Source organism: Salvelinus namaycush, chromosome 6 (genome assembly GCF_016432855.1).
Source record: "Salvelinus namaycush isolate Seneca chromosome 6, SaNama_1.0, whole genome shotgun sequence".
In the NCBI taxonomy this organism is placed as follows: Eukaryota; Metazoa; Chordata; class Actinopteri; order Salmoniformes; family Salmonidae; genus Salvelinus; species Salvelinus namaycush.
In genome coordinates, this window is record NC_052312.1 from 20,137,056 (window position 1) to 20,157,872 (window position 20,817).

The window sequence follows — 20,817 nt, forward strand, 5'->3', positions numbered from 1 at the left end:
TATAGTAATGGTTATCAACTGTACAGCAGGGATATAACGTAAGTTGCAGAAAATCGAAGTTGTGTTGGCAGCTTCAGAGAGATTTTTGCGTGTGCGAGACTTGACATCAGAAGAGTTACAGGGTGTGTTAAGTGGTGGCTGTTCAGGCTGTTGGCCTGAAGTATAACTAAATACATTTTAATAGTGGAGCATGGTATTTATTATATATTTTTGTGAGTGTAGTGTAAGATGGTAGGGTATTTGTTGAATTTTCTTTTTTTGTATATATTTTTGTTAAACTTTTTTTTTTAAAGCGAAGTATAAGGGAGTTATACTCCAGTCAAGTAGGTGGCAGTAACGCAACATTTATTGGATGCCAACCACCGTTAACCCACATTGAAGAAGAAGCGTCTGCTTCCGCCATATTTTCCTCATTCCTAACAGGCAATCACATTAGACAGCTCAATATGGTAAACTTGGTTGTCACTAGCTATTACAGCCACAAAGTTAAAATATGATATATCGCAAAAATGTATGAAAACAAAATCAGCTTTTTGGTCTTCATTTAAGGTTAGGATTTGGTATAAGGTTAGCAGTGTGGTGAAGGTTAGGGTAGATTTAAAATCTGATTTAAGAAGAGACATTTTAGAAATAGGCGGGGTTTAGCCATTTGTGGCTGTGGTAATTAGTGACGAGTTTGGGCCCTCAGTCCACTAGCAGAGGCACCTTTCCAAGATGGCAGCCAACAGTAGCAGCACGGTTAGCAAACCCAGCAACAGTACCGGGGGGAAACAGTCAGGGCCGTCGGCCGAGCAGGTATCGTCACTCCGTATCAGAATATTCATGATTTGTTAGAAAATGCTTTTTAATCGTTGTGGACTGAGATACAAACCCGGATTTGTCTGTCACTCATCCAGCTAGTTAACGCCAACAGTGACGTTGGCTAACGTTAACTCGCTCCCTCACCATGGTCTGCTTCCTACTCGCGTGTTCCTCAACTGAGGTTTCATAATTTAGAAGAAAATATGGTGACGTTATAGGTCGTATTGATTCACAACAATAGCTCTTGATATTGGGTTAATAATAATGTTAACTAACTGCAATCTGTCAGTCTGACTATGTTTCTCTGGATTTAGCTTAGCCATACGAACTTCCGGGGGAATGCCTGAAAAAGGGAATGGTTGTGCCCTCGAGCAGATAAGATGCTATTTCTGCCTGTCACTGTTAGTGCGTCCCTCGCGTCCCTCTACCTTGTCAACCAGTGTATGGCTCCAGACTAACATTTTCCCCAGGTGCCACACATTTTTTAAAGTTGGTGGCACCAGCCAATGATTTCAATATTGTCTATCTGAGGATTGCGGTTACTAAATGTTGCGCCCACTACATCAAATACATTTTTATTTGTCACGTACCAAATACAATGGGGTAAACTTTACCGCAGGGGTATCAAACATACAGCCCGTGGGAGGGTTCCAGCCTGCAAGGGGGTCCAATCCGGCCAAAACCAATTCGGAACTGTAGAAATTATAATGGACCTATATTCAAAGTTTCTTGACTGTCCACCTCACTAATAATCACTAGACAGTCAGGGAGCATGGAAAATTCCAAAAACGATGGATAGGACTATATTTTGCTAATTTTGACGGCAGGGAGTTATATTATTATTAGTTTTTATCATTAGTGAGGTCAGGAACTGATTAGGCCTGGCTCGCAGTCAACGTTCCAATTCATCCCAAAGGTTGAGGTCAGGTCTCTGTGTAGGCTAGTCAAGTTCTTCCACACTGATCTCAACAAACCATTTCTGTATGGACCTTGCTTTGTGTATGGATCTCTGTTGTTGCTCCTAGATGTTTCCACTTCACAGTAACAGCACTTACAGTTGACCGGGGCAGCTCTAGCAGGGCAGAAATTTGACTCACTGACTTGTTGGAAAGGTGGCTTCCTATGACGGTGCTACGTTCAAAGTCACTGAGCTCTTCAGTAAGGCCATTCTACTGCCAATGTTTGTCTATGTAGATGTCATGGCTGTGTGCTCAATATTATACACCTGTCAGCAACGGGTGTGACTGAAATAACCCAATACACCAATTTGAAGGGGTGTCCTGTCCACATACGTTTGTGTGCACCGATATGACATTTTTTTGGGCAGATACGATATCCAATTATTTTCCTTGCCCAAAAAAACGATACTGATATTTTACATTTTAGCAGCCTTTTAAGCATTCTAGTACAGTTAAATGGTTAACACAAACACACACACACGGACGCAGCGGTGTAAGGCACTGCATCTCAGTGCAAGAGGCGTTACTACAGTCCCTGGTTTGAATCCAGGCTGCATCACATCCGGCCATGATTGGGAGTCCCATAGGGCGGCGCACAATTGGCTCAGCGTCGCCCGGGTTTGGCCGGGGTAGGCCGTCATTGTAAATAAGAATTTGTTATTAACTGACTTGCCTAGTTAAAAAGGTTACACACACCACACCGACCAAAAAGTTATTTTGTTGGCATTTACATATGTCCCCATTACCAGTAAAACATAATCAAAACCTATTTCTTTCACTTACTTGCTGTGCTGTTTCGTTTGTTCAGTCGTTTCATTCTCAACCCTGGATTTCGAAGTAGCGGTCCTTGTACCTAACAACGAGCATGGTGGCGACACAGTGAAGAGGCTCAGAGAGAATACCACCGAATTGCTTGTTCAGTCTCGAGTACTTTTCTAAGTTTTAACCTCACTGTCTGTGTCGGCAGTTTTGTTGAGCAGGCATTTCTATGCCATGACAGAGGGTATCACGTCTGCTGCAGACACAGTTGATTAGCTTATTTCTCAAGTCAGTTGTTCGAATGGAGCTAGGAGTGTGTTCATGTTTCAAACATGTTCCCAAATGTCATTGAATTGGCAGCAGCGGTATGAGAACCAGCACATTCTTGAGTATGCAATACGGCTTTCCTCAGTACGAAATCCTCGTCGACCCACTGTGCTGTCAGACTAAGCATACTCATGGGGCTGACATTGCTGGTCCAAATGTCAGTCGTGACGCCCATAGCACGTAGCATAATGAAATCCATTATCTTTTTTTACGTTACAGCCTAATTCTAAAATGGATTTTAAAAATCTACACACAATAACTCATAATGACAAAGCAGAAACAGGTTTGTAGAAATGTATGCCAATCTTTTATAAATAAACAACAGAAATTACATTTACCTCAGGAGGCCTCCTGTGGAATTAAGTTTTTCTACATTTTTATGAACTAACAAAAAATGAATCAGAAATATCTTGAGTCTAAACGTTCAATCCCTTTTGTTTTTGCAAGCCTAAATAAGTTCAGGAGTAAAAATGTGCTTAAGTTGCATGGACTTTCTGTGCAGTAATAGTGTGATTACCTAATATCTGTACCCCACACATACAATTATCTGTCAGTGAATTTCAAACACAGATTCAACCACAAAAACCAGGGAGGTTTTAGCTAAGGAAAGCACATGTAAAATCAGAGGAAAACCTGCTTCAGTCTGCTTTCCACCAGACACTGGGAGACAAATTCACCTTTCAGCAGGACAATAACCTAAAACATAAGGCCAAATCTACACTGGAGTTGCTTACCTAGACGACATTGAATGTTCTAGTGGCCATTACAGTTTTGACTTAAATCTATGGCAAGACTTGAAAATGGCTTTCTAGCAGTGATCAACAACCAACTTGACAAAGCTTGAAGAATTAAAAAAAAAAAATATTGCCAATATTGTACAATCCAGGTGTGCAAAGCTCTTAGAGACCCAGCAAGACACACAGCTGTAATTACTGCCAAAGGTGATGCTAACATTTTCAATAAATCAGCTAACATTTACAAAAACATGTTTTCACTTTGTCATTACGGGGTATTGTGTGTAGATGGGTGATTAAAATGTAATCAATTTTGAATTCAGGCTAATAATGTGGGATAAGTCAAGCGGTATGAATACTTTCTGAAGGTAGTGTAGAGCACTAACTCTAAATATAATACCCACTGCTAGTAGCCAACGTTGCCGTTGTAGCCTACAACTAAAATGAGGCCTATATAATGGCCAATGCACTTTTCGTGCGCTCCGTATATCAAAGGCATATTAAATGAAAATGGTAAAATAGTTACTATTGACCAAAAAATTTAGAGTTGACAAATAACTGTGACAGGATACCTGTATTTTCCCCCGCAGATTTTAAAATGTCATACAATCAGAACACTTTGAGTGGCTCGCTCTACACCGCAGCAGGGCCCCAGTGATCCAGGCACCTGGGCAGGCAGACACTTTCATTACAGGAGTCATGAGTATAATGTACTTTTACAGTTTGACCCAAGTCATGTTTTTAGCCTCATAAAAAATTGGTCGTTTTGAGTGAGGTGACCATGTAGAATGTGCAGCTCGCACCGATATGACCAGTTAAATGTTTTATTCGCCCAGCTAAGTACAAGGGTCACTTAATGCGACCAAATGGTTGCAGTCTGGAGTCCTGCAGTTTCAGACACAAAACAGCATTAGTAACTAATGCAGTCAGTTTAAAAAAATTACATTTTTTTAAACTGTTGCATTTACTCATAGCGAATCAACACATGGTCTAATGATACTTCCTATTCCAGGTAGGCCTATATAACGAGGCTCTTTGCAAATTTGTTCAATCTAATGTAAGTTGTTGCCTTCCATTTGTTTATTTTGTCATTTAGCAGACGCTGTTATCCAGAGCAATTAGTGTTAAGTGCCTTGCTGAAGGGCAGATGGACAGATTTTTCACCTAGTCGGCTCAGATTCAAACCAGCGACCTTTCGGTTACTAGCCCAATGCGCTTAACCGTAGGTCACCAAATAAAATAAGTCATTTGGTAAAATTGTCTGCTTAATGGCATTTTATTATTATTATTATTATTATTATGAGTGAATGTTTGATTTTGATGTATTCGATGTGTCTGACAGGTCGTGGCTGCATTCCAGAGGATGCGCTCGGAGCAGCGCAGCATGGCCTCCAAGGCTGCAGAGTTGGAGATGGAGATCAATGAGCATAGGTAACTAGCTCTAGTTAGTGTGACTTGCTTCAGCAGCTACTCACAGTTTTAGTTCTTTCTCTGACTTCCATAGCCACGGGAAGTAGTTTGGGGGGGGTGCTACGAACAAACAAAAAAATGCCTGCGCTTAAGACATCTATATCGGTCCCTAATACAGGACTAGTAAAGGCCCAGTACACTACTTTAATGTTTAAAAGTAAAAAAATATGTAACTTATTTGAGTATTTACAAAACAGTTAATCTGATAATACTTGTGGAATATAAAAAAACTTTCTTGATATGTTTTCTAGTTTCGTGTAATACTTTGCAAATACAACTTATTTCTATGTGAACTGAAATGGTGTATTCATTCCATTTCCATTTTAGTAGACGCTCTTATCCAGAGCACCTTACATACGTGCATACGTTTTCATACTTGTCCCTACGTGGGAATCCTACCCACAACCCTAGCATTGTAAACGCCATGCTCTACCTTCGCCTCTCCCGAGTCTGTATGGGAGTTGCAGCAATGAGACAAGACTGTAACTACCAATTGGATACCACGAAATTGGGAAGAAAAAGGGGTAAAAGTATAATAATAATAATTATATATATATAATACAATTTCAACTATTGAATTCTACAAGATACTGTTCTTAATTATACAACTAACTTTTTTGCCAAAGTGGCAATACAATTATCATTTCTTTGCCCCTACTACAGAGGTCTATATCGGTCCGCTAATACTAAACTCAGCAAAAAAAGAAATGTCCTCTCACTGTCAACTGCGTTTATTTTCAGCAAACTTAACATGTCTAAATATTTGTATGAACATAACTAGATTCAACAACTGAGACATAAACTGAACAAGTTCCACAGACATGTGACTAACAGAAATAGAATAATGTGTCCCTGAACAAAGGGGGGGTCAAAATCAAAAGTTACAGTCAGTATCTGGTGTGGCCACTAGCTGCATTAAGTACTGGAGTGCATCTCCTCCTCGTGGACTGCACCAGATTTGCAAATTCTTGCTGTGAGATGTTACCCCACTCTTCCACCAAGGCACATGCAAGTTCCCGGACATTTCCGGGGGGGAATGGCCCTAGCCCTCACCCTCCGATCCAACAGGTCCCAGACGTGCTCAATGGGATTGAGATCCGGGCTCTTCGCTGGCCATGGCAGAACACTGACATCCCTGTCTTGCAGGAAATCACGCACAGAATGAGCAGTATGGCTTGTGGCATGTCAGGATGAGCCTGCAGGAAGGGTACCACATGAGAGAGGAGGATGTCTTCCCTGTAACGCACAGCATTTAGGTTGCCTGCAATGACAACAAGCTCAGTCCGATGATGCTGTGACACACCGCCCCAGACCATGACGGACCCTCCACCTCCAAATCGATCCCACTCCAGAGTACAGGCATCGGTGTAACGTTCATTCCTTCGACTATAAACGCGAATCCAACCATCACCCCTGGTGAGACAAAACCGCAACTCGTTAGTGAAGAGGACTTTTTGCCAGTCCTGTCTGGTCCAGCGACGGTGGGTTTGTGCCCATATGTGACGTTGTTGCCGGTGATGTCTGGTGAGGACCTGCCTTACAACAGGCCTACAAGCCCTCAGTCCAGTCTCTCAGCCTATTGCAGACATTCTGAGCACTGATGGAGGGATTGTGCGTTCCTAGTGTAACTCGGGCAGTTGTTGTTGCCATCCTGTACTTGTCCCGCAGGTGTAATGTACCCATCCTGGGCAGGTGTTACACGTGGTCTGCTACTGTGAGGACGATCAGCTGTCCATCCTGTCTCCCTGTAGCGCTGTCTTAGGCGTCTCACAGTACGGACATTGCAATTTATTGCCCTGGCCACATCTGCAGTCCTCATACCTCCTTGCAGCATGCCTAAGGCACGTTCACGCAGATGAGCAGGGATCTTGGGCATCTTTCTTTTGGTGTTTTTCAGAGTCAGTAGAAAGGTCTCTTTTGTGTCCTAAGTTTTCATAACTGTGACCTTAATTGCCTACCGTCTGTAAGCTGTTAGTGTCTTAACAACCGTTCCACAGGTGTATGTGCATTAATTGTTTATGGTTCATTGAACAAGCATGGGAAACAGTGTTTAAACCCTTTACAATGAAGATCTGTGAAGTTATTTGGATTTTTACGAATTATCTTTGAAAGACAGGGTCCTGAAAAAGGGACGTTTCTTTTTTGCTGAGTTTAGTAAAGGCCCAGTGCGCTACGTCTGTGCAAAAATCTTATATTTAATCAAATAAAATATACATTATTCAGACTTTTCAGGGGTTGCTGCAGCACCCACTACTTCCCGCGGCTATGCTTACTTCTGACATTTTACTATTACCACTCCTATTTCACTCACTGTTCACCTTAGTGGATTTAACCACAAAGAGAAATAATCATTGTTCAGTCTGTGTCAGATTAAAGATTCTGAGACTTGGGGTGAATCTCAAGTCTTCCCCGGAGTCCTCTCTCCTCACCGCCCTCGCAACATACATTGGAGAAGGTATGAGGGGAGGAACCTCATCTTCTCTTCCCATGCGTATTGAGAAAGAGGATAAGATTCACCCTTGTTACTTTCCTTTTACAACTTCCCTCTTTTCTCTCAGCCTAGTCCTTGAGACCCTAAAAGACGTAGACCCAACAAGGAAGTGCTTCCGGCTGGTGGGTGGGGTGCTCGTGGAGAGGACGGTTAAGGAAGTCTTACCAGCTCTGGAAAGCAATAAAGAACAGGTAACATTTTTATTCTGACTTGCTATTTTGGATATAATTCAGGTTACTGTAAAACACTTTGTGAAAAGTGCTGGTGTAAAATGGGCATTCCAAAATAATTGTGATTGATGGTAAGATGCCATGAATATGTCAATATGTACACGATGTGGTGGCCTATGGCTGTAGTCGAAATGGTGAGGTAAACTCGCTTGGAAGTGTTTTTAATAGAGGAAACAGACTTGAGCAACTGATGGCCGTGTGTACTTATACAGCAAGTGACCGTCCTATCGCCTCTGACCAGAATATCGGGAGTCATTTTCTTTTAATTTCTTAACGATTCTTCTACATGTTGAATCGTTACCGTTCGTCGACACCCAGCAGGTAATCTACTGCGCAAGACTGATGTTCGTTATGGTGCGTCTTCCCTCTAACACACTTTATTACCAAGGCTATAGGTTGTTGCAGTACTATCCTATACAACTAAATCACTACTGGTCACACATTATGATTAAATATCTGCTTTCCCCTCTCATTTCCTTACAGATCTCAAAGATTGTAGAATCCCTCAACACACAGATGCAGTCGAAAGGCCGGGAGCTCACAGAGTACCGGGAAAAATACAACATCCGATTGGTGGGAGAAGGGGAGGAAGGCCAGGGCAAATCTGCAGCGTCCTCCAATGGGGGCGAAGGGAGCGCGTCTAAAGGCGGTGCCGGCGTTCTAGTTTCGTAGCTTTGTGTAAAGGCTTTAGTAAAATAGGAAATTGTGCAGAATGCCATCAAGCATCGAGTCAGCACAGACCCTGAAAGGCATTTCAAGGGCCCGAGTTTTACGTATGTCTTGCATGAAGGTTATAAACCAATGTTACAAGGGCCAGATTCTCAAGACCATTCAATTGAGATTTAAAAAATGAAGCCATGTGTTATTGAATCCTTTTCACCTATAGTTAAACAAAATTTAAGCCAACAATTTACTTACTCTGGTTTATTTTCTCTTCAGACATGAACAAGCCTTTCGCCTTTTACTCGAGGCAGTGTTTCATCAAAATCTTACGGGATGATAGTTGTATTAAACAACATGCCTTCTTGATGACCATATATTGTCTGTCACATTTATTTGACGTTTATTAATACTGTCATATTTCAATGTACATTATGATCGTATTGTTGGCGTTTTGTCTTTGAGAGGTTTGTCTCTGGCATGCCATAGAACAATTAAACTTAAAAATAAAGGAGAGCCGCACACTCTAGGAGCTCAGATGCAAAAATGTAATTACCAACGTTTCGACAGCCAAGCTGTCTTCATCAGGCCAGGAGTGGCCTAATATCATTGGTTAATTCTCAAATATTAAAATGGCATACAAAGAACAGCATACAAAAAACAAATGGATAGCATACGATCATAGATTAATTTTAGACTACACAAGCTTACAAACAATTCCATGCCATAGAACAACACATGCAAAAGGAATGGCAATCTGATTGGGGAAGCACTGTTCAACACAACACACTGCATCATTTTGATCTGTTTTGGAAAGAAACCTTGCTGAGCATCAGTTTTAGATGGATAACATTTATGTTATTCAAGTCCCAAATGGCACCCTATTTCCTACATAGTGCACTACTTTTGAGAGGATACGGTGCCATTTGGGACAAACTTCCAGTCTGATACAGTACTAGTCTTAGGTGCCCCCAAAGGATCTGAAGTACACTGTCCTAGCCTACATTAACTTTCACCATGTAGTTGTGTGAATGTACACTGCTCAAAAAAATAAAGGGAACACTTAAACAACACAATGTAACTCCAAGTCAATCACACTTCTGTGAAATCAAACTGTCCACTTAGGAAGCAACACTGATTGACAATAAATTTCACATGCTGTTGTGCAAATGGAATAGACAAAAGGTGGAAATTATAGGCAATTAGCAAGACACCCCCAATAAAGGAGTGATTCTGCAGGTGGTGACCACAGACCACTTCTCAGTTCCTATGCTTCCTGGCTGATGTTTTGGTCACTTTTGAATGCTGGCGGTGCTCTCACTCTAGTGGTAGCATGAGACGGAGTCTACAACCCACACAAGTGGCTCAGGTAGTGCAGCTCATCCAGGATGGCACATCAATGCGAGCTGTGGCAAGAAGGTTTGCTGTGTCTGTCAGCGTAGTGTCCAGAGCATGGAGGCGCTACCAGGAGACAGGCCAGTACATCAGGAGACGTGGAGGAGGCTGTAGGAGGGCAACAACCCAGCAGCAGGACCGCTACCTCCGCCTTTGTGCAAGGAGTAGCACTGCCAGAGCCCTGCAAAATGACCTCCAGCAGGCCACAAATGTGCATTTGTCAGCATATGGTCTCACAGGGGCTCTGAGGATCTCATCTCGGTACCTAATGGCAGTCAGGCTACCTCTGGCGAGCACATGGAGGGCTGTGCGGCCCCAAAAAGAAATGCCACCCCACACCATGACTGACCCACCGCCAAACCGGTCATGCTGGAGGATGTTGCAGGCAGCAGAACGTTCTCCATGGCGTCTCTAGACTCTGTCACGTCTGTCACATGTGCTCATGTGCTCAGTGTGAACCTGCTTTCATCTGTGAAGAGCACAGGGCGCCAGTGGCGAATTTGCCCATATTGGTGTTCTCTGGCAAATGCCAAACGTCCTGCACGGTGTTGGGCTGTAAGCACAACCCCCACCTGTGGACGTCGGGCCCTCATACCACCCTCATGGAGTCTGTTTCTGACCGTTTGAGCAGACACATGCACATTTGTGGCCTGCTGGAGGTCATTTTGCAGGGCTCTGGCAGTGCTACTCCTTGCACAAAGGCGGAGGTAGCGGTCCTGCTGCTGGGTTGTTGCCCTCCTACGGCCTCCTCCACGTCTCCTGATGTACTGGCCTGTCTCCTGGTAGCGCCTCCATGCTCTGGACACTACGCTGACAGGCACAGCAAATCTTCTTGCCACAGCTCGCATTGATGTGCCATCCTGGATGAGCTGCACTACCTGAGCCACTTGTGTGGGTTGTAGACTCCGTCTCATGCTACCACTAGAGTGAGAGCACCGCCAGCATTCAAAAGTGACCAAAACATCAGCCAGGAAGCATAGGAACTGAGAAGTGGTCTGTGGTCACCACCTGCAGAATCACTCCTTTATTGGGGGTGTCTTGCTAATTGCCTATAATTTCCACCTTTTGTCTATTCCATTTGCACAACAGCATGTGAAATTTATTGTCAATCAGTGTTGCTTCCTAAGTGGACAGTTTGATTTCACAGAAGTGTGATTGACTTGGAGTTACATTGTGTTGTTTAAGTGTTCCCTTTATTTTTTTGAGCAGTGTATATATATTTTTTTCATGTTAGGAATACAAATAATTATTTACAAAGAATACATAAGCAATATATTATTCAGTCCATATGGTTTGCTGGTCACTGTTTTAGGCATTTATGAGCTGGCCTGTCAGTAGTCTTATACTGTGGGGGACCATTTCATGGGTGAAGACAACATGAAACCTACCTGGACGATGTCTTCTGATGCACTGGTCTCAACAAAGGACCTTCCTACCAGCTGTCATAAACGACAGAGCTATGGCATGCCATCCTCTGGAGCAAGTAAGCTATAGAGTACCCAAAAAACAACACACGAATGGTGTATCGTGTGGGGCATGACTGGGCAATAAATAAGGTTTGCACGTTTTTTTTAGGTCATATTTTGTTTCTGGTTTTTCTTTGTGACTTTGTATTCGAGCAAGAAGGTGTCAATTTGATGTGGTTATTAGGCGGGGTTTCAGTTTTGACCAATATCGTTTTCCTTTTCTACACACACAGAGGAGGATATTTGGCCAGATACTGTTCACTCTAGCTAGCTACCGTACACCACTTCTATTCCTGAGATAGGAAAAGATTTGTCGACGAGGATGGGATTCGAACCCACGCGTGCAGAGCACAATGGATTAGCAGTCCATCGCCTTAACCACTCGGCCACCTCGTCCTCTGAGTCACATCCTAAGCCAAAACCCCTATTTATCTGGAACGTATCACAACCTACAGCTTTACTATCGTTCATTTATTTGGGTTATGTTGTTTAAGAGAGCATTTTCATGAAAGTGGTAGCAAACCACATAGCATATTTGAACATGCAGTTGTTTGCTACGCACACAATAAATGGTCCATATACTATGTCAAACCAGCTAGCTACGTGCCTTTCTATAGTAGGGTTTGTGGTAGAAAAGCGTAGACGTGCGCCACAACAGGGTCGTCACTAGTTACCACAGTCACAAACCCGCCTATTTCTACAATGCATCTGCTTAAAATCTGATTTTAAACTTAACCATAACCACACTGCTTACTTTATGCCTAACCTTAACATCAAATTAAATTCTGACCAAAAAGCACGTTTTTGTTTTCATGAATTTGTACGATATAGCCAACTTTGTGGATGTGCTATCTAGTGGAAACCCCACCATTCTCCAAATGTCATGTTGTTTTTTAATGCTACGAGATTGACAAAACCGTATATCATCAAATATGAAGGAGGCCCATGCAATGATTTCACGACTGAAAATCTTATCGAACCCTACGGCAGCACTGCGTGATGTCAACGGCACGAGACAGTCGAGGAGAGCCCCCCATAAATAAATTCCGAAATGAGCTCCGTGTAGCTAGTTAGCCACCTAGCAGTGGTCAATTTTATACCTACCTGGGGCATATTGCTAAAGGATTTTGCTGTATGTGGTGTACATGTAGTGCTCGGGAATGCATTTCTATAGGGAATGTTCCGTGTTTAAAGTGTTGCTCTGGTAATGGTAGCAGTCTTGCAACTGATCTACCTCTCCTTTCTACCGAAACTGCACGGTAAGCAGCAGCGCTACCGATATTCGGAGCTTTTCCGGAGCTCTGGCAAGAAAAATGCCCACGTGGAGAAAAACTCACGGAAAGAGCGTCTCAGGGGGGGTATATTTGATGCCAGCGGGAAATACCGTGTGTACAAGAACTTGATCAAAAGCGATTTCTCCACCAATCAGAAGAATGGAGCGGATGCAAGCTCGCACCTCTTGGCCTTAGCAACGCACACATCCATCAACAACTTCCTGCTCTACACCCTCAGCATCTTCTGCCCTCAGATACAGATACAGGCCTTGGTGGACTTCCACATGGTGCCACTCCGGGGAGATGGCGAGTTTCCCAGAGCAGGACCGGGAGCATTTTGCAAGTCTGGAGGACTGTGCCGCGGTGTTCGCCAGGCTGGAGACGCACCGAGACAAATACCAGAACTATGCCATCGGCGGTAACGCCTCCTATCCAAAAACAATCTTCTTTGGAACTTTGCCAGCGGTGTCATGGAAGCCAACTACATCCTGGTCATCGACATGGCACCCAGTGCCGACCTCCACCAGCAGTTCCTGGCGCTGGCCATGAGACGTGAACCTGCCACAGACGAGGTCTTCGTCCTGCCTGCCTTTGAGATCCGCCATGTACACAAGATGCCTGCCACCAAGTCTGAGCTGGCACAGCTGTACCAGGTGGGAGAGGTGCAGCCCTTCTATGAGGTGCTGTACCCACAGTGCCAGGCCCCCACCAACTACTCCCAGTGGGTGAACAGACATAGCCAAGGCATGGGGCCCCTGGACGTGGCCTATAGTTTATCCTGGGTGGACCCCTGGGAGCCCTTCTACATCTGGCCCCGCACCGTCCCCCTGTACGACGGCTTCAGGTAGTATGGCCTGAAGCCGCATCAGTCAGTCAGGTATGTATTGTTCGGATAAAAGTAGCCAGTTACTCTCAATGCGGAGGGAACGCGACAGGTGTGTGTGTGTGTGTGTGTGTATGTATGGTTGAAAACAGTAAGGACTACATTACATTATCAACAGACACAGGACACTGCAGAGATTCTTGCACAGCAGTAAAATATACATTATACAAATAGAATATAACTAAATACTTCGTCCTGACGCGTCATTCAATTAAAAGTTTTCACCATTTCATGTTGTCCCCCCTTACCTCATTGTCCTCCTCTTCTCCCCCTCTTCCCTCCCCAGGCCTGTGAGCTCCACGTGACGGGCTACTGATTCTCCGTTCTCAACTCTGCCTTCGTGGTGCACAAAGGGTTCAAAGTTCAGGGCGAGTTCCACAGCAGGATGGACGAGGAGAAACGAAGGAGTCGCCTCCTGTTCCGCAGCTTCAAGGAGGGCCTGAAGACCAAGTACCCCTCCTCCCCTCGACGCTGCTGAGGAGACAAGGTGAGAACACTGGTGCCTGATTGACACTATAGGGTAAAACTATGGGTTGGCCTGGTTACGCATCCATCTTTGTTGCTGGGTAGGACCATGTGAGAGGAAAATATCCAAGCCAGAACGGTACGGGTTGGCCCTATAGTGTGAATCAGCATTGGATCACTTCTCCCTAAGTACAAGCTAGGTGTTGATTTGGAGTTCAGCACTCCTATGAGTTCACAAGACTTCTGTCCAGCAAGAAATCAACAAATTACCAACTGCACTACAACATAAACATGAAATGATCACTGGTCCCTGAATTTCTGCTCATTTGTCCAAGTTGGTCAACCACTAGATGGCAATAGACAGACACTTGACTGTAAGGTTTTCACATCATCATCCTAATCAGCATTACCTATGTATTAACAGTGAGGGTGGTCCTGTCATTTCTAGTGCCCGCTGAAGACCACACAATTTTTAGTAAATAGACTCATTGTTCTATAGAAGCTGGGTTTGATTGACACTCCCATAGAGAGATGTACCTAGTGGGAAAGAGTGTGTCACGGCCGTTGGAAAAAGAAGACCAAGGTGCAGCGTGGTGAGCGTACATTTTCTTTTATTTAATCAAAATGACGCCGAACAAAACAATAAACACTACAAAAACAAACCGTGAAGCTCAAAGGCTATGTGCCCTAAACAAAGTCAACTTCCCACAAAGACAGGTGTAAAAGAGGCTACCTAAGTGTCACGACCTATCACAAGGATGACGCTGGAGAGACGAAGCAGGTACGGGGAGTAACATTTAATAAATAACGGACATGGAACGAGACATAAACAGCGTTAGCAAACAAAAACAATCAATGCAGAAGCGGGGAACAGAGCTGGGGAACTGACACATATAGGGGAGAAAATGAACACGTAATAAGAGAGTCCAGGTGAGTCCAATAACGCTGATGCGCGTGACGAGGAAAGGCAGGTGTACGTGATGGATGGCAGGAGTGAGTGATGCAAGGCATTCTGGCGCCCTCAAGCGCCAGGGGAAGGGAAGAGCGGGAGCAGACGTGACAGTACCCCCCCTCTAGGGGCGCCACCCGGCGTCCCACCTGGGCGAACCGGCCGAGACATGGGCGCTGGGCAAGCCGGTTGAGGCGTGGAAGCCCGACGAACCGGCAGGAGCGTGAGAGCCTGGCGAGCCGGCTGAGGCATGGGAGCCTGACGATCCGGCTGAGTCAAGACGCCTGTCGATCCCGCTGAGGAAACCCGATGATCCGGTGGAGTGTGACGTGGGATGGGAAGCCACCGAGCCAACCGAGGCAATGAAACCTCTCGAGCCAGCCAGGGCATGAAAGCTCGACGGGCTGGCTTAGGCACCCCCGGTTCCATCGGCGGCAGAATCCACCCCCGACGTCACCGACAAAACAAAAAACAAACAAACAAAAAACTCCTGGACCGGCTGGGCAGACAAGAACTGACGATCCAGCTGAGGCCCGACGTGGGATGGGCGCCATCCGAGCCAACCGGGGCAAGGAAACCTCTCGAGCCTGCTAGGGCGTGGAAGCCCGACGAGCAGGCTAGGCACCCCCGGTTCCATCGGTGGTGACCCAGAGCCGATGCCACTATACCAACCAGAACGCCAGTACTCCCCGATGCTTCGTGTGATGGCTTCTGCATTCTGTCACGACCTATCACAAGGATGACGCTGGAGAGACGAAGCAGGTACGGGGAGTAACATTTAATAAATAACGGACATGGAACGAGACATAAACAGCGTTAGCAAACAAAAACAATCAATGCAGAAGCGGGGAACAGAGCTGGGGAACTGACACATATAGGGGAGAAAATGAACACGTAATAAGAGAGTCCAGGTGAGTCCAATAACGCTGATGCGCGTGACGAGGAAAGGCAGGTGTACGTGATGGATGGCAGGAGTGAGTGATGCAAGGCATTCTGGCGCCCTCAAGCGCCAGGGGAAGGGAAGAGCGGGAGCAGACGTGACACTAAGTATGGTTCTCAATCAGAGACAACGATAGACAGCTGCCTCTGATTGAGAACCACACCCGGCCAAACACAAAGAAAAGGAAAACATAGAAATAAAGAAACTAGAATGCCCACCCTAGTCACACCCTGGCCTAACCAAAATAGAGAATAAAAGCCTCTCTATGGCCAGGGCGTGACAGAGTGACAAGTGTTTTGAGTCCAACACTGCTGTGATACCAGTGTGTTAACTGGAAAAAGTTAGTTGCGTTTACCTGCAGGTATAACAAAACACTGTTGAACGTTTAGAGAGATTAAATGTCTATTTAATGTAAATGGTTACTTATTTATTAAAGGATTGGAGTTGTATGGTTTGCATTTGTTTGAAGTACAAATAGTTATTATTATGAACACATACAGTTGAAGTCGGAAGTTTACATACACCTTAGCCAAATACATTTAATCTCAGTTTTTCACAATTCCTGAAATGTAATCCTAGTACAATTTCCATCGTTGGTCAGTTAGGATCAGTTAGGATCACCACTTTATTTTAAGAATGTGAAATGTCAGAATAATAGTAGAGAGAATTATTTATTTCAGCTTTTATTTATTTCATCACATTCCCAGTGGGTCAGAAGTTTACATACACTCAATTAGTATTTGGTAGCATTGCCTTTATGTTGTTTAACTTGGGTCAAACGTGTCGGGTAGCCTTCCACAAGCTTCCCACAATAAGTTGGGTGAATTTTGGCCCATTCCTCCTGACAGAGCTGGTGTAACTGGGTCAGGTTTGTAGGCCTCCTTGCTCGCACCTGCTTTTTCAGTTTTGGCCACAAATTTTCTATGGGATTGAGGTCAGGGCTTTGTGATGGCCACTCCAATACCTTGACTTTGTTGTCCTTAAGCCATTTTGCCACAACTTTGGAAGTATGCTTGGGGTCATTGTCCATTTGGAACACCCAAGCTTTAACTTCCTGACTGATGTCTTGAGATGTTGCTTCAATATATCCATATAATTTTCCTCCCTCATGAAGCAATCTATTTTGTGAAGTGCACCAGTCCCTCCTGCAGCAAAGCACCCCCACAACATGATGCTGCCACCCCCGTACTTCACGGTTGGGATGGTGTTCTTCGGTTTGCAAGCATCCCCCTTTTTCCTCCAAACAAAACGATGGTCATTATGGCCAAACAGTTCTATTTTTGTTTCCTCAGACCGGAGGACATTTCTCCAAAAAGTACGATCTTTGTCCCCATGTGCAGTTGCAAACCATAGTCTGCTTTTTTATGGCGGTTTTGGAGCAGTGACTTCTTCCTTGCTGAGTGGCCTTTCAGGTTATGTCGATGTATGACTTGTTTTACTGTGTATATAGATATTTTTGTACCCGTTTCCTCCAGCATCTTCACAAGGTCCTTTGCTGTTGTTCTGGGATTGATTTGCACTTTTCGCACCAAAGTACGTTCATCTCTAGGAGACGGAACGCGTCTCCTTCCTGAGCGGTATGACGGCTGCGTGGTCCCATGGTGTTTATACTTGCGTACTATTGTTTGTACAGATGAACGTGGTACCTTCAAGCGTTTGGAAATTGTTCCCAAGGATGAACCAGACTTGTGGAGGTCTACAATTTGTTTTCTGAGGTCTTGGCTGATTTCTTTTGATTTTCCCATGATGTCAAGCAAAGAGGCACTGAGTTTGAAGGTAGGCCTTGAAATACATCCACAGGTACACCGCCAATTGACTCAAATTATGTAAATTAGCATATCAGAAGCTTCTAAAGCCATGACATCATTATCTGGAATTTTCCAAGCTGTTTAAAGGCACAGTCAACTTAGTGTTTGTAAACTTCTGATCCACTGGAATTGTGATACAGTGAATTATAAGTGAAATAATCTGTCTGTAAACAATTTTTGGAAAAATTACTTGTCATGCACAAAGTAGATGTCCTAACCGACTTACCAAAACTATAGTTTGTTAACAAGAAATTTGTGGAGTGGTTGAAAAACGAGTTTTAATGACTCCAACCTAAGTGTATGGAAACTTCCGACTTCAATTGTATGTTGTTCTCTTTAATAGGGATGTCGACAGAGGTCACGTATGATCCCCTAGGTCACGTCCCAAATGGCACCCTATTCCCTATAGACTACTTGCGGAACAATGTGGTGCCATTTAGGATGTATCCATAGTATTCATCCTGGTTATTTTGCATTGTGAAAATATGGTACAGTATTACTATTTTGCATAGCGATGGTGACTGACTTGTTAGCCCTGTGAAGAACTAAATGTAGCACAGAAAAGCCAGAACTCTGTTCTCCAACCCATAATAAATAATATTCTTTAATTATTTGGGAGTGAAAAAAAAGAAGATTTGTTGTTGAAAGTTTACATATTCATTGTGATTTTTTTCAAATATTAAAATATCCTATTAAAATACAGCAAAATCTACAACTTGTTTCTGAAATTACTTTTCATTACATGTTGTCTTTTTTGGGAAAATGAATTGACTGTTATGTTATTACATATTTTTTTTTAAAGTAAAATGTTTTGGTCATTTCAGTTGGCGTTACTATTAAATGCTTTTGGCACATATAATTGTGTGTAGTAGCAACTCAATCAAGTAGGAGGCAGTGGAGTAAGGTTACCTATGGTAAAAGGACTTGTCGTGTTGGATTGCAGTTCTTATTCTGTTGAGTCTAAATCAAGTTCCTGAGTACATCAATCTAGTAGATTTTCATGCTAACCAATTTACTTCTATGATGATTGGGAAGGAAATCAACAGCTTTCTCTCTACGTTTCACTAATATTTTGGTGATGGGGGTTGCATATCAGGTTCGGGGTGAATTCAGTTGTCAATTTAAGAAATGTAATTAACAAGTTGAAAAAACCCAAATAAAATAGGGCTTTTTTTTTTATTCATGATCTCAATTTCTCTCAGTTTTCAATGAATTCAGTTGTCAATTCAGGAAGTGAAAAATCCACAAATAAAACAATGGGCAATTTTACATTTTTGAATTGACAAATTAACTTTTATCTTTCTTTTAGAGGAAACCGTAGCTGTAGTGTGGTGTTGCTGACAACTTGTGAGGACACGTCTCTCGGTTTAAAAGATGTCACTATCTAAACCAACAGAAGCTGACGCCTGGGTTAAAAGGTGATTCGGCCTAACATCCAATCTTTTTTAGTAATTAACACGACCTGTTTTGAAGTGAACTCCACAAAGCCCTGTGATCTCATTTATTGAACTTGGTGGTGAGACACGGAAGGGAATAACACGTAATCACTGTTGCTGGGCACTTGGTTCATCATGCGAACACTAACTTATCACACCAGCTATCTATCTAAACAGATACACATCTCGTCCCTCCTCTCTCACTCCAACAACTCTATCTTTAACCATATTATCAGATTTTCCTTTGTCAACATTCTCATCGTAGGGCGGTTTTGTTTTTCTGCCTCTCTTCATCTCACCAGACCAATAACTCGGACTACGTTGTTTATTTTTCTCTTGCTTTTTCTCTCTGCTCCTATTCTTCACTCTTCCTCAGTACGTCACCGTCCCGTCCATGGTGTTTGAGTGGCAGAAGGCATAGGGAGGGGGGGGGGGGGGGGGGGGGGGGTGTACCGATAAGGAGTGGCATTAAGCAGGTTTGGTGAGGTAAAGTGGGGTTTATCTCGACAGCTTTGGGGAGCTGCAGCTTATTAGGGTCAGGGAGCTTTACGACAAGAGCAATTAGGGCTGGCCTCTGTGTGGAGCTAGCAGGAGGCCTACCGCTAGATTGTCTGTGTACAAGGAGAAGAGGAGGGGTGTGTGTGTGTGTATGTGTACCGAGGGAAGACCAGACATGCTGGAGCCCTCGGCCTAGTGGGGTTTTTGAGGGGGGCTTTTTTGCAGGTCACTTCATGGATGAGAATTGCAGTGAGCAAGCAGTGACCCCAAAACTACGGAGGACTGGAGAGACCGGTTGCATCCCAAATGGCACCTATTCCCTTTTGTATGGTGCACTATATAGGAAATAGGATGCCATTTGGGGTGCACCCATAGACATTCAAGTATTAAGAGCCGAATGACCTTTTGTCTATTGCCACAGCATGTTAAACAGACAGTCATTGAAAAAAGGTTCACCATTAGGAACCTTATTGTGCGCTAATGACGGCTTCCCCTGTTGATTGACCATTGGAAAGCACTTGAGTGGAAATCAATGCCTTTCTTAATTGATTGCCCCTGAGGAGATAAAGTTGTATCGAATTGAATTCAAACGCGTCTCTATGTTGGGTTTACTTGAATTATATTACTCTGCAGCAAATGATTCAGTACAAGTTAAATAAATACAATCTGGTAATCACAAGGTGCATTTTGAATCTATAGCTAGGTTTACATCCAATTGGCTACAGATTTGTATGCATATATAAACATTTGCGAATTTCCCCACCAATGGTGGGTCTCCACCAAACGGACTTGTTGCAGATAGAAATCAGTGCTTGATGAAGTAACAGAGGTTGTCATGTACCGAAGAAAAATAATCAGACCGGCGATATTTATTGGAAAGGAGCCTCAAGCTCATACCATGCACTTTCACCACCCTGTGAAGTTCAATGTCATTTTTTTCATCTGTAACCTCATAAACTGCATGGTTTCCCCGAGTCAAAAGTTACGTTGAACTTCACGGGGTGGTGAAAGTGCATGGTATGAGCTTGATGCTCCTTTCCAATAAATGTTGAGGGTCTTATTCTGGTGACATGATGTTTGGGGGAAACCCTGGACTAGCCTACCTTCACAGCCTTCCCGGCACTGTATCTGCGAGCTGTTGGCTTGAGCGCATCTGCCAAGACCAGAGGAGGCACATTTTGTTATTTAAACGCAACAGTTTCTGTGACAAAACTATCAGTAGAGTTGAAAATGTGATGGAAAAACATTGAACGTTTAGAGTTTTTTTTCTTT

General features: G+C 43.8%; 2 protein-coding genes and 1 non-coding gene across 3 annotated transcripts; 2 read left to right on the forward strand and 1 right to left on the reverse strand.

Annotated features, from left to right (window-relative positions):
* The first annotated feature begins 663 nt into the window (after positions 1-663).
* On the forward strand, positions 664-8,806 carry LOC120049745 (prefoldin subunit 2-like). Its single transcript, XM_038996128.1, has 4 exons — positions 664-795; positions 4,923-5,011; positions 7,609-7,732; positions 8,255-8,806. Exons 1-4 carry the CDS (start codon positions 715-717, stop codon positions 8,441-8,443), a joined length of 483 nt encoding a protein of 160 aa, XP_038852056.1. The 5' UTR covers positions 664-714; the 3' UTR covers positions 8,444-8,806.
* Positions 8,807-11,606: 2,800 nt separating this feature from the next.
* On the reverse strand, positions 11,607-11,688 carry trnas-gcu. The gene has a single exon. It is a non-coding gene; the product is annotated as a tRNA-Ser (tRNA).
* A 764-nt stretch (positions 11,689-12,452) lies between these two features.
* Positions 12,453-13,927, forward strand: b4gat1 (beta-1,4-glucuronyltransferase 1). The gene is given in 5 exon segments (XM_038995731.1): positions 12,453-12,486; positions 12,489-12,852; positions 12,854-13,001; positions 13,004-13,438; positions 13,736-13,927. Coding segments are annotated over 5 exon segments (1,173 nt in total).
* The last annotated feature ends 6,890 nt before the right edge of the window (positions 13,928-20,817 follow it).